This window comes from Mytilus trossulus, unplaced genomic scaffold (genome assembly GCF_036588685.1).
Source record: "Mytilus trossulus isolate FHL-02 unplaced genomic scaffold, PNRI_Mtr1.1.1.hap1 h1tg000024l__unscaffolded, whole genome shotgun sequence".
NCBI classification, from domain to species: domain Eukaryota; kingdom Metazoa; phylum Mollusca; class Bivalvia; order Mytilida; family Mytilidae; genus Mytilus; species Mytilus trossulus.
Genome location: NW_026963290.1, coordinates 1,173,694 through 1,200,298, shown reverse-complemented (window position 1 = coordinate 1,200,298; position 26,605 = coordinate 1,173,694). Strand labels below are relative to the sequence as shown.

At 31.6% G+C, this 26,605-nt stretch overlaps 1 protein-coding gene across 3 annotated transcripts in view; it reads right to left on the bottom strand.

Annotated features, from left to right (window-relative positions):
• Nucleotides 1–327: 327 nt before the first annotated feature.
• LOC134699062 (TPR repeat-containing protein DDB_G0287407-like) overlaps nt 328–26,605 on the bottom strand; it is an 89,364-nt gene continuing 63,086 nt past the window's right edge. The window contains exons 1-18 of one of the 3 annotated variants that reach the window (XM_063560747.1): nt 18,215–18,381; nt 17,809–17,919; nt 16,077–16,205; nt 15,419–15,614; nt 14,878–15,007; nt 13,850–14,019; nt 12,512–12,594; nt 11,180–11,374; nt 10,666–10,799; nt 9,983–10,067; nt 9,533–9,730; nt 8,160–8,297; nt 7,609–7,712; nt 5,231–5,402; nt 4,377–4,496; nt 3,127–3,273; nt 2,457–2,698; nt 328–716 (exon numbers count right to left, since the gene is read on the bottom strand). In XM_063560747.1, the coding sequence (XP_063416817.1) occupies nt 551–716; nt 2,457–2,698; nt 3,127–3,273; nt 4,377–4,496; nt 5,231–5,402; nt 7,609–7,712; nt 8,160–8,297; nt 9,533–9,730; nt 9,983–10,067; nt 10,666–10,799; nt 11,180–11,374; nt 12,512–12,594; nt 13,850–14,019; nt 14,878–15,007; nt 15,419–15,614; nt 16,077–16,205; nt 17,809–17,919; nt 18,215–18,352 (2,658 nt within the window). In that variant the 5' untranslated portion in view covers nt 18,353–18,381 and the 3' untranslated portion in view covers nt 328–550. Of the gene's footprint in view, nt 717–2,456; nt 2,699–3,126; nt 3,274–4,376; nt 4,497–5,230; nt 5,403–7,608; nt 7,713–8,159; nt 8,298–9,532; nt 9,731–9,982; nt 10,068–10,665; nt 10,800–11,179; nt 11,375–12,511; nt 12,595–13,849; nt 14,020–14,877; nt 15,008–15,418; nt 15,615–16,076; nt 16,206–17,808; nt 17,920–18,214; nt 18,382–26,605 lie in introns of those variants that run through there. The other 2 variants (XM_063560748.1, XM_063560749.1) reach the window with 2 other exon arrangements.

Sequence of the window (26,605 nt, the reverse complement as noted above, 5' to 3'; positions counted from 1 at the left end):
ATATTTATTTATTTTCTTATCTCATAACAGCTGTCCCTTTAACGAAATTCAACATCAATATGCTGAAATTTTAAACAAATTATGGCGAGTGTTACAGTTTGATTATAATCATAAATTATACAAACAAATTACAAGAGAAATAAGTGCATGGTACTATTTAAATTATCACAGGAAACAACAATGTGTTGAATTAGAGGACCGACATGTGCATCACCAGACCTCAACTCAATGATACAGAAGAATAGAAAGAGTGTTTTAGACTAGGAACTAGAATGAAAGACAAAATTAATATAAACTATAAAACTTGTCTTGTAAAAATAGACAAAAATGTGTTAAGGGTCTCTTGAAATCTACGATTTCTACTGTCAGTTTAATCAAATTAATGTGTATTGTTGACTGCCAAATACCAAGTCCTTTTATTAGTAAAATATGATTTTTAAGAATGTTGTACTGGATTTTCCCGTAGAATATAAGGTACAGATACCGCTAATAAATAGTATATAATATATAGTGTTATAATCGATAAATCACGCATTTGAGGTCCACTCTATTAGTCTGATGCCATACTGGAAACGACATCAAGCGCCTGCTTTACGGCTTTAGTTTCCGGATGATCCTCTCCCAGAAATAAAACATATACTCTGTAGGACTCGGTAAACTGGTATTTGGATTTAGCAAAGTGATTTGTGCCTAAATATAACGCTCCTAAATTGTACCTAAAACAAAAAGTTGGAAACTTAATCAATAAGATATTTTATATTATCAAATTTTATCTAATGTCTGTTAGGGTGCATCTGATGTATTTGGGGATGGTACATCCAAATAATATAGTAGTGAATTCCTTGCTTTGAGTTTAATTTTGATTTTTCTCAATTTTAAACAACTGTAGAGTGTGAAAAATTGTATTGTCGAAAAGGTGTTATAATACATTTCATCATCCTTTGATGTTTTTACACCTCCAAAACATAAAAAAGGCGAAATTGTGTCACCGGCGAATATGAGCGCTCCAATCGATGTATGTGCTTTCCCAAGTCAGAAGCCTTTCATTCAGTCGTTGTCGTTTGTTGCTGTGTTACACATTTGTTTTTTGTTCATTTTTTTGTACATTGAGGATGCCGTTAGTGTTTTACATTAGTCATTTCGGGGCCTTTTTAGCTGATTTTTTGCGTTATAGGATTTGTTCATTAAGGACGTACTGTGACCTATATTTGTTAATTAACGAAGGACGTACTGTGACCTATATTTGTTAATTAACGAAGGACGTACTGTGACCTATATTTGTTAATTAACGAAGGACGTACTGTGATCTATATTTGTTAATTAACGAAGGACGTACTGTGATCTATATTTGTTAATTAACGAAGGACGTACTGTGATCTATATTTGTTAATTAACGAAGGACGTACTGTGATCTATATTTGTTAATTAACGAAGGACGTACTGTGATCTATATTTGTTAATTAACGAAGGACGTACTGTGATCTATATTTGTTAATTAACGAAGGACGTACTGTGATCTATATTTGTTAATTAACGAAGGACGTACTGTGATCTATATTTGTTAATTAACGAAGGACGTACTGTGATCTATATTTGTTAATTAACGAAGGACGTACTGTGATCTATATTTGTTAATTAACGAAGGACATACTGTGACCTATATTTGTTAATTAACGAAGGACGTACTGTGACCTATATTTGTTATTTTGTCTGTTGTGAAGAGTTGTTTCATTGGCAACCATACAACATCTTCTTTTCCTTTATTTGAACGATGTTCTAGTACTTTGAATTTGCTTTCATGACTGTCATTAGTCTTTTTAACAGTAAGTATTTTAGTATTGTTTTATTTATTCATATGTTTCTGTTGTTTCATGATTGTATAAATGGTATACTGTAAATAAATGAAGCACCTTTTCAGTGGCTTGATTTACTGTGCAACTTTTCGCCCCAAAAAATAAATTGATAAGAATCACAACTTTAACAAATCATGCTGTTTTTGAACAACAAATATTTATCAAATGTACCAGGATTATAATGTAATACGCCAGACGCGCGTTTCATCAGTGACCATCAGATAAAAATAGTTATATAGCCAAAGTTGAAGAGCTTTGAGGACCCAACATTTTGTTGTGCAAAATACGTCTAAGGTAATCTTTTCCATAGTTATTTCGAAAAATTGAAAGTTTTGTAACAGGAAATTTATAAAATGACAACTATATAATTAATAATCACGTCAATACCGAAGTGCTGACTACTGGGCTGGTGATACCTTCGGGGACGAAACGTTCTCCACCAGTGCCATCGATCCAGTGATGTAAATAGTTATCAAAGGTACCAGGATTATGATTTAATACGCCAGACTATATAAGACAATAGATGACATGACAGATGGCATATATCTACATATTTTGACAGTGCAAAAGAATAATTTTGAAAAACTTATTCAAAATGCATACCGTATTGTCCCAGTCCCGAGGAAATTCTTGCCGTACGTTTCCAGAAAAATTGATAATGCGGCTTCATAAAGCTGTGTGGCCATGCTGTCATTCTTATCATCGTAAATAAGTCCAATTTCATTCAGGACAATGGCAGTACGTGGATGATTGGTACCGACCTCACTTCTCGTCACCTTCAGATCATGTAGACAATAGGCTAAGGCTTCATCTACACGGCCTTGTTTGTAGGAAAGCTGACCAAGCTGTTATATCATAATAAAGTAAAATTGTTTCAATAAATGGATTGCGAAAAAAAGGAGCGAATATTACTAATGGGTTTTAGTGAGATACACAAACGGTTAGATATTCATAAATGTTAAATGTAAGAAAAGGAAGCTACTCTATCAGGTTATTAGAGAAGTTGCTTTTTAAAAGACAGATTTTGATCATTAGAGCTGTTGCGAAGTGCAGATAGCCACATAATAATTATGCCAGAAAAAAAAGAATTGAAGGAAATGTTCTTGGTGAAAATTTACACTAAATTAGTGATTTTACTTTTTATTGTCTTTCAGTAACCATGATATTGCAATACCCCTAACAGGAATAAGGAGCCTACCTGATTTCAGGATGAAATGAATAAAAATAAAACAAAAATAACAAAAGAAATAGTTATAATATACCCTATACGTACCCTTGTGAAAATGGCCGCTACAAAATTATGTTTCTTTCCGAGTACAAATGTCGCTAATTCTAATGCTCTCAACATTAGTTTCTTAGCTGACAACATGTCTTCTTTCTGAATGTATACTGTCGATAAACCAAGCAACCCCTCACACAACTATAAAAAAATACAAAATCAGCTATATAGACATGTCATCAAATACATTGGGAAGTTACCTAAGTATATATATAACAATTCTTAATATCATTATGAAGTTATCAATTTTCAAAAGCTGTGTTCAAACTTGTATATATATATATTAAACATAATTATGGTTTTTTTTACAAATTATCAAGAGATATTCAGTGAACATATATTATGAATAAATACAAATGATAAGGATCTTATCAAGTGCAGTATATAAAGAACAAAAAATGATTTTGTCTTCTTTAAGTAGATATAGGAAGATGTGGTGTGAGTGCCAATGAGACAACTCTCCATCCAAATAACAATTTAAAAATTAAACCATTATAGGTTAAAGTACGGCCTTCAACACGGAGCCTTGGCTCACACCGAACAACAAGCTATTAAGGTTCAGTTTGACAATAAGCTTATTCCTTATCAATATTCCAAGTTTGACCGGTCCTAATGAAGTTAAATTATAATATTGAAAACAACGCGTTATTAATTATTTGCGTCCGAAGCGCTTTTCTAGATTGACCTTCATCAGGAAAGCTCAAATATAAAAAAAGAAGATGTGGTATGATTGCACATGAGACAACTGTCCACAAGAAATCAAAATGATACAGACATCAACAACTATAGCTCAACGTACGGCCTTCAACAATGAGCAAAACCCATACCGCATAGTCAGCTATAAAAGATCCCGATATGACAATGTAAAACAATTTAAACGAGAAAACTAACGGCTTATTTATATATATAAAAAAAAAAAAAAAAACAAATATGATACACATAAACAAACGACAACCACTGAATTACAGGCTCCTGCCTTGGGACAGGCACATACATAAATAATGCGGGGTTAAACATGTTAGTGGGATCCCAACATTTCCCCTTGCGAAAGCCAAACATTTGAAATCCGAAGATGTATAAGTACCGAAACAGTTGAAGAACTATATGTCAAAAATACCTAAAAATAAATAGCCAAATTCATCTAAAGCTAACTTTGCTTGAGGGAGTTGAAAACTTAGTTTCTTAATACTCTCTCTATATTTAGAACGCAACACATTTAGCAGCCGTTGTTTTTATTAACATACCTGTAGTTTTTGTGTTGGTGTTATAACCCTGTTCTGACGATTTATAGCATCAATGTATACCCTAACCGCTTTATCATACTCGCCAAGTTTACTGTACACAGTACCTAGTTCATGTAATCCCTATAAAAATGGACAAAATCTTTTGTGTTAAAAAGAAAATAAACATTAAACAAATATATAGAAACAACTACAAAGTTTTAGACCTGCTTAATCTCTTATGAACATGTCATCATTGGCGTTTGAATTTCTTTATTTACAGTTTCCAGGTTTAAAACAACCTTCACAATATCTTACTATATTAGTCTCAAAGACAATATGAAGAGGAAACGGGATTAAACTTTCTTCTCAATGAAATTATATTCCCGTGGATGACTTTCATCTATCAGTTGCTGATCAACAATGTTGCTGGGTTTTCTTCAACTTCTGATGTTATGCAAGAGTAATTGCATGCGTTAAGTTTCTTCTTGGAATACAACTTAGCCAGGTTGACTATATGTTTAAGCTCTTCACATTCTGTTCTTCAATTTGCAAATACAAATAATTTGGCATCGAGCATCTTTAAAGATACATCGTATTTCAAAAGCAAACTAGTGCGTATACAGTAAAATCGTTCTAATTGAATGCTATACGACTTGACACAGCAAAATATCGATTTAGAATAACGCTGCTGAAAATGTAAAGTAACCAAAATTCCAAACTCTAAAGACATTTGAAACGGAAAGTCTGTAATCAAATGACAAAATAAAAAGGTCAATCACATCAATCGAATTGATAACTACTGTCATATTCCTGAAATGGTACAGACATTTTGTTATGTAGAAAATGGTGGATTTTCATTTTTTTAATATAAATACCTTAATAACATCCGGGTGTTTACATCGATATTTCCATGTATGATCATGTACATTGTATACCACAGTCCCATGAGATTCACCATAGTTCAGCTCCAACTGTTTAATCAGAGTTTTAAAAATCTTTTTTGCTGCCTCCATAATTCCAATGATCAAAAAGAAATTTCCCAATCGACTGTTAAAATAATGATTAATTCGATCAGGTATTTAAATAAACTCAGTTATGATTTGATCAAAATGGCCTCTGTAACATTAGTATAAACCATCAACTAATTATGAAGATGTATGTGATTTTATATCATCAATTGATACGATATTCCAGTGTTTTCCATTATGATTTCCTTGATAGAGAGTTGCAGGTCACAAGGAAACTATTAAACCAAGAGTTCCAAATTGTGAAGTTGACATCACCTCCTGTTTTAATTTGGATAGTGTTGTTTAGGCTTCATTTTTTATGTTGTGTTTGGTTTTTTGTGTACTGCTATTTGTCTGTAATTCATCTTTAGCCATACCGTTGTCAATTTAATTTCGATTTATGAGTTTGAATGTCCCTCTGGTATCTTTTGGCCCTCTTTTATAATCATTTCCCCAATGATTCCGGATTTATTTTTTGCCTTTTAATTTTAAATGAAAGTTTGAGTACTGCCTGACAACAAATTCTGCAGCTTTTAATATTCCTAATACTTTCGTGGGAGTTATTTTTTCTAATGCTTTTCCCATGTTGATCGTTGTTTACACACCTATAAATGAATATATATTGGTTTGATATTTGTATTCTGCATGTGTATCTTTCCTGATATGTTTCATTTGCATCAGTTGAATTCGTCCATCTAGAAATGTTTAGTCATATGAGACAACAGTGGTTTGTCGGTGTGTATGATCTGTAGATTTAACTTGGATATACAGACAGAAGAGAAAAAACTCAGCAAGTAATATAATAAATTTAAATGGAGCAGGACCAGTTGCACCAAAGCGCAACAGGGTCAAAATCTCTTGCATCGACAATCGGTAAATTTACACAAGTAATGCACTATGGTGACTGTAACACTTATGCAGTGTTGATTTCAGTCTTTTTTTACGCATAATGATACTGTCCTTAAATTCTGTGATAGTTTGGACACATGACCACAAGGGCAAGATTTCATTGTATCGTAATCAAGATATTGAAATACAAATTGCTACTGGCTATTTTGAAAAAAAATGTTGTGTTCCAAATTAAACTAAATAGTTTGTAATTAGTTTTTAAAATTAATATTTAAACATCCTATAATTAATCTTTGAATCAAAAATTGTTTTTGACAATTAAAAGTTTCTTTCAATTAAATAAAGGGTAACACATACCGTACAGCGGGTTATTTTCGCGGGTGTAAAGTTTCGCGATTTTCATGGAACAAGGTATACGAAATATTTTGGCGGTTATTATTTTGGCGGATTAAAAACTGTTATTCATACCTTTGTATGTACACCTTTAATTTGGCGGAATTTATTTTGGCGATTTTGTTGTATCCGCGAAAATAAGCGAAAATTTGCACCCCGCGAAAATAACCCGCTATACGGTATACATTGTAGTTCATTATAACTTGATAAGCGTACAATGCCATCTAAAATTGTTATCATTTATGTTATCTTCCATGTAATTACTCTGTTCACAAAATAGAGTGAACCATGAAACCTTCGATATATTTCGTCATGAATGAATAAGTTATTGGTTGCTTAATGTCCAGTGACAGATATTTCATGCATGTAAACTATTCACTAAACTACCTATGGGTACATACCAGGGGCAAATCCATCCATTTTTAAAGGGGTTTCATTTCAACCAAAAATACAGATGAACTGTATGTTCTTATTCAAAGCATTGATCATCCCCCTAAATAAGCGTTTTCCACCACCTTCCCTCTTTTGGGATCTGCCACTGCAAACTATCTATATGTTTTGAAATTTATCATGTATAGTAAAACACAGGTTTATACAAATATATCTACACCATATGATACATAAACATACTTACACCAGCAACTACAATCTTTTCATTCTGAAGTCAATATCTTGCAATGATAATAGTGAGTAGATTTACAAAACTATGTAAATGAGCTACAGCTAGTCAGCCAAGACATATCAATTGACTAATTACAGGATTACTCAAGTTGTAAATATGTGATAAATTGGATATTGTATAGAAAGGTATATACTATGAAAATAAGAGCTTGGGGCAGAGCCCCGCGCTCTTATTTTCATAGTATATCCCTTTCTATACAATAACCGACACTTGACATCCAGTAAGGTATTTAATTATGTATTTGCTTAGACACAATAGAACTATATGATCGAATATATTTTCTTAATTGTACTTCCTACTATAGCAATTGTATTTTCTTTACCTGTACAGTTTGCAGTAGTATGTAGAATTTTGCATTATATCCTCTTTGGGTATCTTTTGTACCTTTGACATATATGCCTCTTCTGACAAATCGAACCCACCAAGCTGGAAATCAAATTATATTGAATACACATGTCAGAGTGTTAGCCTTGTTTAAAATATGCATTGTTAAACTTGTGTTTTGTCATATATATCGATTTAAGCTATTACATTTTGTACATGGAATTACATTCAAGTTCGGTAGCATTCAATAACTTAACTCCACATATATTTAATGATATTAAATACCAATCGTATTTTGTTGTGTTGTGTGTATCTTACTCTCAGGACATCTATTTATTAATTTCATTGGTGATCATCTGTGAGTATTTTATTTATGAGAGGTGTTTGAAAAAAAACCTAATACACATATTTTTTTTAGCGGTTTTCACCGTCATTCTTAACATTTTTAGCCCTATTCTCATTGAAAATCATGTGATAACAGTTCAAAAGTTGAGTGAACTGAGTACATTATAGAAGAAAGGTGCATTTCAGTCCTAATATGTCAATTACCGTTTTCCAAGCTTTGATCAACTCAAAAATTCCATCCTCATTATCCGACAATCTATAGAAGACTGCCAGATCTGTAATTGTTTCTTTAAGTCTGTCCATTTGTCCAGCTTTGGTCAGCAAGAAAGGCAATTCTTCTACCTGAATGATATTTTACGATTAGTGAAATATTTTTAATGCTACGTCAATTAAAAACTCTCCGCTAATAATGAATTTATTGAGCTAATATATATCGTATTAGGTCAATAGCATATTGTAACAAATTTATCTTACTGACTATTTTCACATTATGTACTTAGACTAGTGGCTTAACTTATAGTTGATATGTTTCCCTCGGTTATTACCTGTATTTGTTTTCGCTTATTAATAATTGATTGATGAATATCTAAACAGCGGTATATTAAAGTTGCCTCTATCTTCTCCAAAGTGACCAAACCCATTTCCATAGGTTTATCCAAATGCGAATGTCAACAATTACAACTTGTTAGCTTTAATATGCCCAGCGGGCACATGACGTTGTTTCAACGTTGAAAAATTGTTGAATTTTGGTTGAGTTCGTCATCAACGTTGATTAAACGTAATTATTTTCAACGTCAAATATTCAATGTTGATTCAACGTCTTAATTTCAACGTTGAAATTTCAACAGAAAGTTGATGTTGATTCAACGTCTTATTTTTCAACGGAAATAATAATTTTAAACATTTCCCGCTCTTAAAACTTTGCTACTCGGAATATCACGGAAATGCCTCCGAAAGTTTGCGCATGTCTATATTTTTGTTATCATTCATTTGAGGTCATCAGGCATGGTCACGTTTGTTCATCTAGTCACACTAGGAAAATTCCAAAGAAACCAAGAAATTTTGAGATAATGATAAATTTCATCCAATTATTTGCAGAGAATAGATATTTCACTAAATATATTTTTCACACTGATCAAGAAATGTAAAAATAGCACAAACATTATAAAAAACTAATTATCAACATTCTCAACGTTGTATCAACTATGAGTTTTCAACGTTGAATCAACGTTGATATCTAAACGTTGATGCAACGTTGTATTTTCAACGTTGAAATGACCATTCATTTTCAACCTATTATTCAACTTTGATTCAACGTTTCAGCATGACGTTTTTTCAACGTTGAAGCAACGTTGATGTGCCCGCTGGGTGTTTCCTGCATTTATTTTCAATCGTTCATCATCAATTTCTTCAACTGTTCGTTTTACCTTTTACCTCAACGCCATGTTTTTTTCAAATAGGCACCACATCACTACTTAATGTATATCAACATAACTTGCGCCTACTTTCTCATTATCAAATATATGGGGTCCCCTCGTATTTGGTTTTAATCAAGGACTGTAAAAGTAAACACTTACAGTTCTGTCACTTGTGTCCTTAGCTGCATGGAAATCAGCGAGACACATATAACCTTTGACTTTAGCTTCATGTGTAGGGAGGAACTTCCTTTCTACAGCCTGTCGTAGATGATCGTGGAAGAAATTCAAGATACCATTCCTATTTACCAAGTTCTCATACAGCGATATATAGAATGGAGACCAAACAGCACTTGGTATCTATAATTCAAAAATATACCAGACTATTTATGCTTGTTCTGATTTGTCATGACTTAAAGCCATTACATTGGTTCCAGAAAGTTTAAACCATTATATGCTGTACGGAAAGATTTTGTGGGTAAGGATGTTCAAAATTTGATTAATTTCGAAAAGGTATCTTCAATTTAAGTCAATGGTAAAATTATCATATAATATGAAAAAGCTGCAATTATTTGTGTTTTTGCCATTGTTAAGCCATACAATATGACTTACATCTAACAATTCAACCAGCTCTGACTCGGACATTCCTCTGTTGGAGCACCACAAGGCAGTGGTAGCATCACGTACAAGATCTTTTCTGTAAAACAAGTTAAAGTATATTAAAAGTTGAAATGTGTCAAATAATGAGCTTAATATCGTACCATATCTTTTCTGTAAATCAAGGAAATGTCGATAACAATCTAAACTTCCTAATACTATTTAAGCTTACGTTAATATCAAAGACACAATATGGGACAATGTCCAGAGAATGTACAAAAAGTCTAGATTTTGTCAATATACTACATTCACACATCTTTACATTTTATTATAATGTATAAAAAATGTATATTTTGAACAAAGTGCATCAAACGAAAAATATATCAGCCTAATTTAAAGAAAACAAATAACATCAAAAAAAAATAACAGCAACCAACGTTAACGAGTTTCGGGACAGTGGTGAAACAACAAATCAGCAAAACAGAATGACAGCACCAGTTTGAAATGGCTAGACTTACAAATCGTACAGTACTTGAAATTACTGAATGCATGTTGAAAGCCAATACTAGCTTAGTTATATTCACAATTACATAACGTATTCATAAAATCACAAATTAAGATAAATCAAGGATCAGTTGAAAACATTAATGTTGTCTTACTGAAAAAAATATGCATGTTTATATGTAAAGGTTCAATACCTTGGAGTTTGTCCTTTCTCGAATTCCTCTTCCAATCTTTCAAGGATTTTGGCAAATAGATCCTGTGGACTTTCAGCAGATAAATACTCGGAAATTTTATTTGTCAGTGTTCTGAATGATCCAAACATACGGACCTGTAAAACGAAAATAAGCTCGATGTAATAGTCCTTGTTTAATAATTTCTTAATGTATTGTATGGCGTTTGTTTTTAAATAAAAATAAAGAGTTTTAACTTTTCAACTCTATTTTGTAATTAATTTTGTTTAAATGACAGTATTCTTATTTGATATCATTAGTCATATTTCTGTGTAAAGTTTGTTAAATGAAAATATATGTAAAGACTAAATGATTTTGTAAATTAGAATAAAAACTTAGTTGGTTTATTTTTTAATTTACCTCAGAGTTAGGTATTTTCGGTAATACTTTTTTTTATAAACTTTTGAAATTAGTAAAAACCTATAAGCTACATGTAGGAATATATGGTTATTTTGTTTTAAAAATATCAGAATACTACCTCATCCAGAAGTGATTTCAGGTAAAGTGGATTGGATGTCTGTTTTACATTGATGATCATTTCTTTTTGTTCCGTGGTCAATGATTTGCCGTAAATGCCTTCCAAATAATCCGTTATAATCTGCATTTTCTGTGATTCTTGTAGAGGACTTACTTTCATACTTGGAAATCCAGCTTCAATACAGGCGTTCATTGCCTATAATATAATAAGTTTTTCATATGATTCTTACCTCCATCCTTTTTTGACCCAAAAAAATAAAATATCCAAAATAACGAATTCCGAATAAAATAAATTAAAAACGGAAAGTCCCTTATCAAATGTCAAACACAAAAGCTCAAACACATTAAACGAACGGAATACAACTGTCATATTCTTGATTCGGTACACAAAATCATATAATTGAACCTGTTTATATATCAAGCTAAACTTCATACTTGAATGACAGTTGCATAGAATTCCTTCATATTGAAAACAATGTGGGATCATAACTAACAGATATAATAGGTAAAAACGTCAAAAATAAGGGTACAGTAGTCAACACTGTGTTATTATCTTAATCACTTGAAAAATTTAGAACGCTGTCCACAAGGAAAATCAAAATTGCATAAATACATGCCTTTAATACAAAAGCACAGCAGCAAGACGATAGATCAAGATAACAAACAAAAAATAAGTGAATTGCATAAACGCGACAAGGTAAGCGTCTTTAATTGTGCCTGCTCACATCAACGATCAAAACAATTAAATCATTCTTAGAGAAAAAAAACCTTTTTGCTTTACTTGAATACATTTGTTAACATAACGACCAGGTTGTTTATAAATATTCTGTTTGAACGTTTCAAACAAAACAGGATGATCTTGAAGTATATATTATATGTACTCGTTATTTATCATCTTGATTTCGTGTTTTTATCTAACTTTGTATATCATTTAGGCGTAAATGATGTGTGCATTCATAGTAGAAGACGCCTACATTGTCGCGTTCATGCGATACACGCATTTTTTTATTAGCTTGATTTATTTTCTTAAACGATAAATACGAATTAGATATCGGTTAACTAAAACTGCCTCAATTAATTTCAGAAAAATACGCGACTGTATTCTTGCTTTAATATCCATGATGATTATATTTTGCATAAAACATTAAAAGCATTACATAGCACTGGTATGGTTTTTGTTTTTTGATTTTGCCATGTGATTATGGACTTTCCAAATTGATTTTCCTCTGAGTTCAGTATTTTTGTGATTTTACTTTTTAACACAGAACTGTACAATGAACAAATAAAGTTAAGCTCCAGTTCTATGGACTTCTCATATAGATATTTAACTAACCCTGCCAGGAAGCGTTGATATCAATAGAAAAACATTGGGAGGAATTTCTGACGGTATCCACAACAAATCATGTTCAGTACTTTCTGTAAAAAAAGTTTTAGATGACATTATTAATTCAGCGTTTATAAAAATTATCGGATATGTAATAATCTTACATATTCAAGTCTACTAGTATGCCGTCTGTGTCATTTAGTATTTGAACAATTGTTGTCGCTTGTCAGTTATATCACATCTACTTTTTCTGATGAGGTCTGAATATACTCAGCTTATATTCTAAATCTCTGAAGACTGAAATTCATGAACGATTGATGTTCTTGCACACGGTTTCAAAGTATTTTTATAAACCGCTCCACGTTGAATTTGGTATGCTTATAGCCTTACACACTTTATCAGCCAATACTTTGATTGAGACATAAATATATCAGTCCATTGTAATGTAGTAATATTAAAACAGAATGAGACAATACACATATACTTTCTGTGGGTAGATGTATGGGTTTTAATTCATCATGCAAGGCCAAATGGTGACTTGTAGTTGTTCATTCCTCGGTCTTCGGGGGAAAATTGTCTCATTCGAAATCATACAACATATCTTTATTCTCATATTTACTTAGTCGTCATTCCATCTGGCTGTAGACAGTAAATATTTATAATTTCATTTATATGTTATAACCAAAAAAGTATGGACAAGAATTAGCTATTGTTATTCAATTGCACAATTACTATAAATAATAAGGTGAATAATGATCAACTTGTAGAGAAGGGTTTTTCATTCGTTTTAATTCATCTGACAAAGAAATTTAAACATAACTATAGACAGTACTTAAGGAGGTTCGCTACTCAATTTAAAAAAAAATCAGCTTTTCATATCACTAATATATATTAATCTGGGATTATTAAGGGAACCAAAAGAGCGAGACAAAAATATAGTTCAATGTGCTTGTTTTCTAGATTTTACCTATTGGAATTTTGGCGGACAATTATTCTTTCTTTAATTTGTATAGCTTTATCATTGGCAAGTTTAAGTTTTCAAAAACTATTTAAAAATAACAAAGATTTAATAAAACTTTTATAAATGGCTCATATTTATAAATGTAAAAGATTTATTAAAAGAAAAATAGGGCAAATGTTTTTCATGCATTCAAATGAATAAAACCAGAGGATTCCGAAAATCTGACAAAAGGTCAAAAACAAGACAAGCGAAAATCCTAAATGCAAATAACTCAAGTGATATCTTTTTATGCTTTTAAAACATGGGAGACGAATTTAATTGGTTACACCAAAGAAAAATTTTCAGGTAAGAAAAGCGCTATATGGATTCAATTCAATAAAACAAACCGCCTGCTCCTGATCCATCATCCAATTGATTTACAGCATCAAAAACTATGACACATTTTGTTAGAGATCCTGCCATTCGCAACCACTTCCCTATTTCATGAATTAGTATTGTATCTGATGACGGAATCTGCATATCAAAACTAAAGAACACTTTCATCTCTTCAAATAATCTGTAATACAAAACAAAATATATTTTAATTATATTAATTATAAATATAAGTTTTTTTCTTCATAGTGTTATGTACTGTTGAGTCACTTATTTACGTGGGTACCAATATTCGTGTATTAAGGATTTTTTTTATTTTTGTGGATATATTATTTCATGGTGTTTTTCGAATATTAATTTCGTGGTTAATCAATACCCACGAAATCCACGAAAATTGTTATCAAACGTTTCTCATTTTTTGCCAATATTCTCTTCGACCTTTATTAGATTGAATAGTTTTATTTAGCATATTCATTTGGTCAAAGTGTAAGTCACAAGTTTGAACATTATAAGAGAGACAGGAAATATGAAAAGGATATTATAAGTCGAAGAGAAAATTGGCCTAAAAAACTAACAAAAATAACCCGACCAGACCACAAACAAAAGTCTACAAAACATAGCATAGAAAACAAACTAAGATTGTTCAGTTCGATTGTCATATATAAAAGATACTTTGGTGAAATCAAGAAGATTTCCATTTACATATTTAAGTTACAGAAATTAAATTTTGTTATCTTCTAGTTTATACATATGAAAGACGAGCTGGCTCTAACTACAAATGTAGTATGTTGTCTGAAGTTTGTGTTCGTTTGTAAATGGACTGAGAACAGACAAAATTATTTGAGCTTACTATAAAACTTAGAATTCTATTTTTAATTATAAAAATACATTGAAATTGAGAGAATGGCGACGTGTTATTTTTTTTTACAAAGAACACGCTTATCTTTGGGTCTGCAAACACGCCTCCATTCGTATGATATTCACAAATCAATAGATAATATTTTTCTATTCATTTTTTTCATAATCATATATATCTGTATACCTTCTGATCATTTTAATATAGTGGGCACTATCAGCTGAACTTCCAATAAAGTGAAGAAAAATAAATGTGTCTTTTTCAGCATCTTCAACCTGTTTCGCCCAGTTAGCAACAAGAGCTGACTTACCACAACCTATCAAAATATTGAAAAAATATCAGTATAATATAGCACAAAAGAGTCTGTTCAATGTGCTTGTTATTTTTAAAAATGCATTCAACAGTATTAGCGTCCTTTATTACTAAGTTTTTCCAGAATAGTATTATATGCATCATTTTTGCTCGCAATGTTAAAGTTGTTGAATCATATTGCTAGTGGTAAAAACATATTTTTATTAAGTCATTGATAGCCGAAGAAAAAGATAATATATGAAATATATAAAATAAAATATGAGGGACTCTCAACTTAAATTGTGTAATGTTTTCATAGTTCACAATTAGATAAGAAAATATGCAGCTTGCATTCTGTCATGAATACTGATAAATTTATACACCCTCCAAACAATTCTATAACAATATCATATATTGTTACATTACTAGTATTCACCTGATTCTCCAAGTATAATGAATGGTTGTGATATATTCTGACTTCTATGTTTGTTGATTTCTGTAAAATAATTCTGATTTCCAATGTAAACTCGACATCTCTGTGAAGCAAAAGCTGCATGTGCTTCACCTTGTTGTTCTAGCTTTGTTAGCTCACTTCCAATTGGAAATTCTTGATCAACACAACCTTTTAAATCCTATCAAATATAAACATTTGGTCATTATAGCCACTATAGGCTAACTAAGCTGTTTAATTTAACTGTCCCTTGTCTGGACTATATATGCATTATATTTATAGATCATCGGTGATTTTTTCGCTTGCAAGAAAACAATTCGAGTGTAGATGATCAACGCTGATCTGTTTATTGCTGTTTACCTATGACGACGTTGTTAATTTCATGATAACGGGCACGTGCGTCCTTAATTAATAACGATAATTTTCAAATCATTCGACTTCGCTGAGAAAGACAATTATCAGCCAGCAAGATCATAGGTAACTTTCGGAAAATATCGATAATAAACAACAAATAAGGCAATAAATCTATTTCATTTTATCATTCACAGCTAGTATTTTTGCCATCCAAACTAAATGGCTAATGGAACAAAAAGATAATCGTTTCATCATTGCTTAACAAAAAAATATTAAGATAATTCATCACCTGCTTGATCAGTTCAGAAACTTCATCAGCTTGCTTGAATTTCTTTACACTGATTTTTGGATGCTGTTGTACCAATGACTTCAGATAGTCCTGTTGTTTCTTGTGCCATTCAGATTCACTTACAAGACGCTATACGTAAACAGAAAAAAGATGTTACAATATTAAAAGAGAAGTGAAAGATGCTAGAGGGACAATCAAACTCATAGATTGAAAATAAACTGACAACGTCATGGCTAAAAAAGAAAAAGACAAACAGACAAACAATAGTACACAAGACACAACAACAATAGTACACAAGACACAACATAGAAAACGAAAGACTAAGTAACACGACCCCCCCCCCCCAAGAAAACTAGGGGGATATCAGGTGTTCCGGAAGAGTAAGCAGATCCTACTCCACAAGTGGGAACCATCGTTTTGCTCGTATTATTACAAACCCGGTAAATAGTCCAATTCATTTGGTAGTTCACACTCTTGAAAAGTGAACGTGATTGTACTTACGAGACACGGAACATATCCGATATCATCTGTGAAGCAGATATTCCAAACCGGTCAACCAAGTCGTGATGGCGAAGTTTACTAATTTCAATTTTACCATTTGGAACGCTTGCTTTATAAGTCTCCTTGTGAAATATTGTATCAGTTGGGAGATATATACTCCATGTGCAGGGGATGCTGGTATGATGCTACATAGAAATGGAAAGGTCACAATAGGGAAGCTAAAATCATCTTATTTGGCGTAAACTTTGTTTTTAACCGACCCTCATGTCAGTTTCTAGATGTAAGTAAAAAAAATTAGACAGACGTTACTGTATCTGTTGTAATTTTTATCTCTAGTTCGATGGGATAGATGCGTTCAACATGGTCACAAAATTTTCAAATATTTAGTGAGAGAACATTTAGCGGAATGTAAAGTTAATGGATATTGCTAACTGTGTATCTTTCTTCCTTTAAAGTTCCAGTGTGAAGTCTGCCTAATAATAATAAAGGAACAAGTTAAAAAGAAAAAGAAAATGTTGCCACCTTTGGTACCGCATGTGGAGCAGGATCTGCTTACCCTTCCGGAGCACCTGAGATCACCCCTAGTTTTTGGTGGGGTTCGTGTTGTTTATTCTTTAGTTTTCTATGTTGTGTCATGTGTATTTTTGTTTTTCTGTTTGTCTTTTTTCATTTTTAGCCATGGCGTTGTCAGTTTGTTTTAGATTTACGAGTTTGACTATCCCTTTGGTATCTTTCGTCCCTCTTTTGGTACAGTCTATTAGTACTTAGTTGTAATGCGATAGTCATACAGTCCAAATTCTATTGTTGATGGTACAGTTTTTTTTTTATAGAAAATTACACAAACATCTTGATACTTTTAAATCCATATAATTATCAGATCATTTGAAAAAAAAAATGCTTGAATCCGAATAAACAAAGAGTCTAAAAAGTCAAAAACATTGAAATGTCCTGAATCAGCAAATATTGCAACCATACATACAATACTAACTTAACCAATATACATTAATGTCTGTTACGTCAAAATAATAGTTAATTCAACTTCCAGCATCAACATGGACGAGAAATAACAATTTAAAAAATCTTTATTTATGGTTTTTTTTAATCAATTAAATTTTTGGCGAAATAAAAAATTGAAATTAGTTGTAGATATGAACAGGAAGATGATGGATGGCTAATTTACGTCAATTGGCAAACAAGTATGACTATTTAGGACGAGATCATATAAATGTACCTTGTATAGTTCTGGTGACACATCATCTTGAGACGGTGGATCACGGAGATAAAAGAAACATTTGTCTTTTACATCATCTGGATTATTGAGAACACCATGGAAAATTTCAAGCTAAAATAAAACATGACAGGCTTATAACACGTAAATGATGAATGCATATTTTCAGTTTGCGTATACTTTCTAAATGATTTTGTTATTGATTATTTTGATAGGTCATTTTGATTAATTAAATTTGATTTATGATTAAGATTAAGAAAGTATCCAGCAGAAATATTAAAAAAAAACTCATTATTAATATAAGGATCAGAATTTTATTTTCCAGACGGACATAACGGCTACAAAAGACTCATCAGTGTCGCTCCAATAAATAAATGGTAAAAGGCCAAATTATTATCTGGTAACTGACCTGTGTTACACTTGTATCGTATCTGTAATCATCAATCCACTTCAGATTTGGATTATTCTCTATAGCATAGTCATAAGTCATATTGAGAATTTCGTCCTTTTTTACTTCTGTTTGGCTCCAGCCAAATCTATCCCCCATCAAGCAGATGAAGTATGGCCGGCATCTTTCTATCTGAAATAACATTAACTTCATACTATTCTAAGATTTAATCATAAGACACAGATGAATATATATGTAACTGTGTTATAAAAAAAATACACGTTTATAAACGACATATTTTAATTTTAAATTTACATGCTTCTTCTCAATATACACCTATAGTGACTACTTGACTTTTTCATGTTTCAATTCTTTTACTTGTCTCTTGCAAAACATATAGCTATTTGATAATCTGCTAATTTAAAGAAAATAGAATGAAAACATCACGTTAATAGTTCAATGCGCCCAAAGCGCGTTTCAGAATTTGCTTCCACCGTGAACGTTCAAAGCCAAATATTTGAAAGTCAAGGATAAGAATTTACTATGACTCTTAATTTTACTTAATTTTCAAAATAACAAAAAAGGCATCCGTTTGAATATAAAAAAAACTCTAATCGACAGTTTTTGTTTTATGCCTCTTGTTGACATTTTCTTTACTTGCAAATAACAGCCTTGCCTTTTTTTTTTTACATTTATCAATGTTCTACAGACGCCGTAAACATATTTATACTGGTATAGTCTTTTACATATTGTTAGAGGTTCACAAACCTCTTGTAAAATTGTAACAATTGGTTTACTTGCAGCTGTTTGTTACTATACAGCAACAGTTTATACTTGCCTCTTGTTAATATTTCTAAATAGTTGACTTGCCTTTAACACACATAATTGACTATTGCCTCGAATAAAATTGAGAATGGAAATGGGGAATGTGTCAAAGAGACAACAACCCGACCAAATAAAAAAAAAAACAACAGCAGAAGGTCACCAACAGGTCTTCAATGTAGCGAGAAATTCCCGCACCCGGAGGCGTCCTTCAGCTGGCCCCTAAACAAATATATACTAGTTCAAATGCACAGTTGTTTTCTTTTCTTACAATAATCAATACTTTAAATGAACAATGATAAAATTGAGAATGGAAATGGGGAATGTGTCAAAGAGACAACAATCCGACCAAATAAAAAACAACAGCAGAAGGTCACCAACAGGTCTTCGATGTAGCGAGAAATTCCCGCACACAGAGGCGTCCTTCAGCTGGCCTCTAAACAATTATATACTAGTTCAGTGATAATGAACGCCATACTAATTTCCAAATTGTACACAAGAAACTAAAATTAAAATAATACAAGACTAACAAAGGCCAGAAACTATTTATTCTGATTTCTTTTTTAAACTTATAGTAATGGTTTCAAAATACCTCCTGTAAAATATAGCAATTGTTTTTATTTGCAGATTATAGTTACCATACAGCAATAGTTTTTACTTGCCTCTTGTAAACATATAGCAATAGTTTATACCTGCCTCTTGTAAACATATAGCAATAGTTTATACTTGCCTCTTGTTAACATATAGCAATAGTTTATACTTGCCTCTTGTAAACATATAGCAATAGTTTATACTTGCCTCTTGTAAACATATAGCAATAGTTTATACTTGCCTCTTGTAAACATATAGCAATAGTTTATACTTGCCTCTTGTTAACATATAGCAATAGTTTATACTTGCCTCTTGTAAACATATAGCAATAGTTTATACTTGCCTCTTGTAAACATATAGCAATAGTTTATACTTGCCTCTTGTTAACATATAGCAATAGTTTATACTTGCCTCTTGTAAACATATAACAATAGTTTATACTTGCCTCTTGTAAACATATAGCAATAGTTTATACTTGCCTCTTGTAAACATATAGCAATAGTTTATACTTGCCTCTTGTAAACATATAGCAATAGTTTATACTTGCCTCTTGTAAACATATAGCAATAGTTTATACTTGACTCTTGTAAACACATAGCAATAGTTTATTCTTGCCTCTTGTAAACATATAGCAATAGTTTATACTTGCCTCTTGTAAACATATAGCAATAGTTTATACTTGCCTCTTGTAAACATATAGCAATAGTTTATACTTGCCTCTTGTAAACATATAGCAATAGTTTATACTTGCCTCTTGTAAACATATAGCAATAGTTTATACTTGCCTCTTGTAAACATATAGCAATAGTTTATACTTGACTCTTGTAAACATATAGCAATAGTTTATTCTTGCCTCTTGTAAACATATAGCAATAGTTTATACTTGCCTCTTGTAAACATATAGCAATAGTTTTGCCATCATTTGTTTGTTCTGTTGTTATCCCCCATCTTAAGTCGACATAAGTAAAGAATACACCTCTGTCTACACAAAGACGATTTATCTGAAATAAATGTATGCAACAATTCGTATTTCATATAAATATCTCCCAGTATACCACTACGCTTTAGTTAATAAGTAATAAGTAGTGCATTAACATTTCAAGCACGCCTAATAATATTTCATAACTCAATATCCTTTTATAACAAACGTTGAATAGCAGTAACAACTCAATCTAATCTTTGGTGAGCATTGGAGTATCAACAACACGAATTATATGAATTAGAAGAATTCTATGTTGCTTTTGATGCACAACTTTGTGGAAACATGTAAACATAATCTGACCTCAACATAAGTCGCAATCCAGGCAAGTTGTGGGTAAATTTTGAAATACATTTGAGGGATTGTTCTTTTTTAATATTTAAGTTTCTACGACATCTGAAAAATTTACCAAGAAACACATATCGTGCAGCCATAAATCAGAACCATACGTGTAATTATATAAGGACCAGGTACTGCTGTCCCTTCCGAAGCACCTGTAATACCACCAATCTCAAGTTCTTCTGTGTAAAACTTTTTTATTGTTCACTGCTTTTTTGTTTCTTTTCCTTGATGAGTTTTCTCTCTTATTATATTGATATATATATAACTTCTTTTGCCTTGCTTTGGATGTAAAGTCAATGTTATAATGTCATTAACTATTTAATGAGTCGGCCTGTTCTTCAATGGCATATCATTCATCTTAATAGACTAATACCTAGTAGATTATATTTCTATCATGTTATTTACTTTTTTATTGTAACTCTCACATTCTGTTGATAAAAAGGAAGTTCAAAAAATACAGATGAATATGACAATGTCCAAGTACACTCCTCATAAGAATATATAAAATGAAATATTTCCCAATTTTCATAATTTAGTATAATTAAAAATGTAAGTCATGCCCCGACAAATAAACTGTATTTACTACTCTGCTGGTAAGTTTTTACAATTCTTTTTTATTTGTTCAATCTTCACATTTTCGTTGTTTTGTTGGTATTTTTTCACATTTTCTTACTTACGTCTCTAAAAGCCTTTTTGATAATTGCTTCCCTCTCCATAGTAAAATCTCGAAATGTGCTTGAAACAAATACTCTGATTTCCCTCTTTTTGTGAGTTTGTTTTTTGCCTCCCTTCCAGCCATGCAACTCATTAGACATATCTGTTTGCTTTTCGAAATCCTGATCAACTGGTAAATCTACAAAATGTCCATTTAAAATTTCATACTATAGATTCACTATCATTCCTATGGATACCAATGCTAGTGAATTTTGTCGAAAGAAGTTGACTTAGAACTTAAATATTCAACGCAGTACACTTTTTCAATGATCTTGTATGCAGACGATGGCACAACCACGAAATTAGATATCGTTTAAATGTCGTTATGTACTGAAAACTAAAAAATACATGCAGGTTATTTTAATGTGTAACGTATGCTTCTAGAATGAACTTCACTAATTTATTTAGAACGAAGTTTATTACTGCTTTTTTCGAAGGTATAAATAAGAACATGAGTTAAATGAGGCATAACATCACTGACACTTTTCTCAAACATTCTACAAAATACATATATTTTTCTGTATAGTTCCTAAAATCAGCAGATACTCCTATGTCATCCGATAAAATGTATAAGAATGGCATTGTGTTCACTCATCGAAGATAACATGCCAATAACATTTACTTTGATATAGGAAGATGTGGTATGAGTGTCAATGAGACAACTATTCTTTCAATTCATTTATAAAAGTAAATCATTATAGGTCAAGGTACGGTCTTCAACACGGAGCTTTGGCTCACACCGAACAGCAAACTATAATATATATACATGTATATTACTCTACGTCATTCTAAGATAAAAGGTATTTGGTTGGCTTCTTGCAATTTTTCTCTCTGATCATATTGGTCATTACGTTATATCCTGAATACTTACGTTTGTCGTCAACGAGATCTTCAAACATACTCTGATTGCTGGTAAGAATATTTGTCACCATTTTTTCTAAACTTGATCTTTTACCACTGTCGTCAGTCTGTAAATTTTCCATATTCAAAGAATTGATATTTTGAAGAATTGAAGTTTTTTTAGGATTAAGAAATGTTCATCAAATTATAGCAACATAGTTAGTTTATTATTTCCGTGCCACTGTAGAATTACGTTATTATCAAATAAACACATCATAGATACCAGGACTAAAATTTCATATTTACGCCAACAAGGGTTTCGTCTTCAAAAGACTCATCAGTGACGCTCGATTCAAAAATGATTGAAAAAGCCAAAATAAAGTACGAAGTTAAAGACATTGAGGACCAAAATTTCCTAAAAGTTTTGCCAAAAAAAGCGAAGGTAATCTATTCATGTGGTAGAAAAGCCTTAGTATTTCAAAAATTCTAAATTTTGTTAACAGTTTATTTATAATTATGAACATATCAATGATAACTCTAGTCAACACAGAAGTGCTGACTACGTATACAGGGCTTGTGATACCCTCAAAAAGACTTGCAGAAATTATGAATGATATTTGCCTTTCATGAATTTAATTTCGTAGATCTACTCCAACTATCATTACTTCTTTATTTCCATTATGGAAAAAGGAATTCAAATTGAGTATATAGGAAATTGAATTCTTAAAATTCAAAACGACTTTAAATGACGACTGAATATTTACATAATGTGTCTCAAGGATACTTTTTCAGGTTGATTCTCTTTTTAAACATAGTATGCTGTCTTGTTTGTTGTCTTGCTGCATCTGACAAATACTTAAAATTCGGCCTTACATAAAAATTCATGCGTAAAAAAAACCCATTCTGCTCGAAAGTAAGCAAATTTATATCATGGCCTAGGAAAACGTAATTCTTTAATAGATTGTTACTAATAAAGAGTAGGAAAAAATATCAAACTCTAGAACAAATTCAAAAACAGTGCATAAAATCTATCAAAAAGGAACTCAATCAATCAACTGAACAGGTGAAAAATATATAACATATTCCTGATTTAGTATATGCATTTCGAAGAAAATTATGAGTTTAACCTGAATTTTAAGCTTACTAAACCCCCGCTTGAATTACAGATGTTTGTAGTTCCGTTAACATTGTATAGACAAAGTTGGATGATAAACACAAACAGACAAAACAGACATGATAGGCTTATGTTAAAGCATTGGACAACATGTGAGTTATTCACGTTACTTGCTACTTCGACAAATGATCTTGCCTTTAGTATCATTTAATGGTAAAATTTCCTTCAAATTTCTGTATAAAGCTCATTGACCTGTTTAACAGGAGATTTGTTCACTAGCAAACATCACATTGTTCTTAGGCAAGAAGATCATTGCAAACTTATGAATATGTTATCCCTAACTAATTATGCATGTCTTACAACAGCCTGTAGTTTTGTGGTTTTTTTTTTACCTGTTACATTTATTGTTGATTTAATATTTAATATCTGAAATATAACGTCGCATTTATCTAAAATTTATTATGGAACCGATAAAATATATATCTGATCGCATGGTTATTGCTGTTTTCCATCAAATGCATGACTAGTTTGCATTGTTGCTTTACCAACTTCCATGGGTTATATCTCTAAAGTTGTCAAAAAAGAGTTAATTTGATTGATTCAACATCATAACACTAATAAGACTGGAACTGACCGTGATTACTTATTATTTTTTGTCCTTGATGAAATGCTATTTTTTTAATCGTTGTATTTGTATTGGATTTTATGTTATATTGTGTCTGTTTGTAATTGTTTTTAATTTGTTTGTCTTTACTTCCTTATCGTTTACAACTAATGATGATCTTTTTTTATATATTCAAACTCTGATATACCTGATCAATATCTGAAAAGCTGTCATCTTTTGCTGGTTTACTTTCTTTCTTCACACGAACTTCAGCAGCTGATATATAAGGACCAAAATAACCTGTCCAGTATTTGTCGTCTTTACCTAATAAAAAAATCATAATTGTTTATCGAGTTTACTTTTATACGAAAAGATGTTTAGCAGCTACAATGTAATTGAATGCCGACGTCCCCGAGATGAAAAATAGCAGAGAATCATCCTATAGTTTGAAAAACCATAGATTATTTATTTATGTCTATTAAGATTATGACGATGATTATATTTACATTGACAATGGCACATGCGCCCTAAGTTTCTGACTATAATTTTCTATCGCAAGCGAGTAGCACGATATAATGAATTATCACACAAACATAATTTATGGAAACGATCAAAATAGTGATAATGATAGTAGCAACATTATTTTGATAGTTGTTTTTGGCAGATATTATAATGTTTTGTCTGACCAAAAGGATTAAAATGCATTTTTTAAACACAAATAAATACACAGGTATCACAAAAATATGTCTATCAATATAAACAAAAATATTGCTTTACCGATATATTAAAACTAGAGGCTCTAAAGAGCCTGTGTCGCTCACCTTGGTCTATGTGAATATTAAACAAAGGAAGCAGATGGATTCCTGACAAAATTGTGTTTTGGTGATGGTGATGTGTTTGTAAATCTTACTTTACTAAACAGCCTTGCTGCTTACAATTATCTCTATCTATAATGAACTTGGCCCAGTAGTTTCAGTGGAAAATGTTAACAAAATTTACAAATTTTATGAAAATTGTTAAAAATTGACTATAAAGGACAATAACTCTATAGGGGGTCAATTGACCATTTCAGTCATGTTAACTTAATTGTAAATCTCACTTTGCTGAACATTATTGCTGTTTACAGTTAATCTTTATCTATAACAATATTTACTGATTACTGATTCAGGGGCAGCAACCCAACAACGGGTTGTCAGATTCATCTAAAAATTGTACAGCAGATAGTTATTGATCAGATAAACAATGTAACCCCATGTCAGATTTGCTCTTAATGCATTGGTTTTTGAGTTTTAAGCCAAAAACTGCCTTTTACCGCTATGTTCTATTTTTTTGCTGTGGCGGCCATTTTGATTTAATGGCAAGGTCACCGGACACATTTTTAAAACTAAATACCCCAAAGATGATTGTTGCCAAGTTTGGATTAATTTGGCCCAGTAGTTTCAGAGGAGAAGATTTTTGTAAAAGATAACGAAGATTTACGAAAAATAGTTAAAAATTGACTATGAAGCGCAATAACTCCTAAAGGGGTCAACTGACCATTTCGGTCATGTTGACTTATTTGTAAATCTTACTTTGCTGAGCATTATTGTTGTTTACAGTTTATCTCTATCTATAATAGTATTCAAGATAATAACCAAAAACAGCAAAAGATCCTTAAAATTACAAATTCAGGGGCAGCAACCCAACAAAGGGCTGTTCGATTCGTCTGAAAATTTCAGGGCAGATATATCTTGACCCGATAAACAATTATACCCCATGTCAGATTAGCTCTAAATGCTTTGGTTTTTTGAGTTATAAGCCAAAAACTGCATTTTACCTCCATGTTCTATTTTTTGCCACGGCGGCAATCTTGGTTGGTTGACCGGGTCACGCCACACATTTTTTAAACTAGAAACCCTTTAAGATGATTGTTGCCAAGTTTGGATTAATTTGGCCTAGTAGTTTCATAGGAGAAGTTTTTTGTAAAAGATAATTAAGATTTACGAACAATGGTTAAAAATTGACTATAAAGGGCAATAACTCATAAAGGGGTCAATTGACCATTTTGGTCATGTTGACTTATTTGTAAATCTTACTTTGCTGAACATTATTGCTGTTTACAGTTTATCTCTATCTATAATAATATTCAAGATAATAACCAAAAACAGCAAAATTTCCTTAAAATTACAAATTCAGGGGCAGCAACCCAACAACAGGTTGTCCGATTCGTCTGAAAATTTCAGAGCAGATAGATCTTGACCTCAAAAACAATTATACGCCTGCCAGATTTGCTCTAAATGCTTTGGTTTTTTGAGTTATAAGCCAAAAACTGCATTTTACCTCCATGTTCTATTTTTTGCCACGGCGGCAATCTTGGTTGGTTGACCGGGTCACGCCACACATTTTTTAAACTAGAAACCCTTTAAG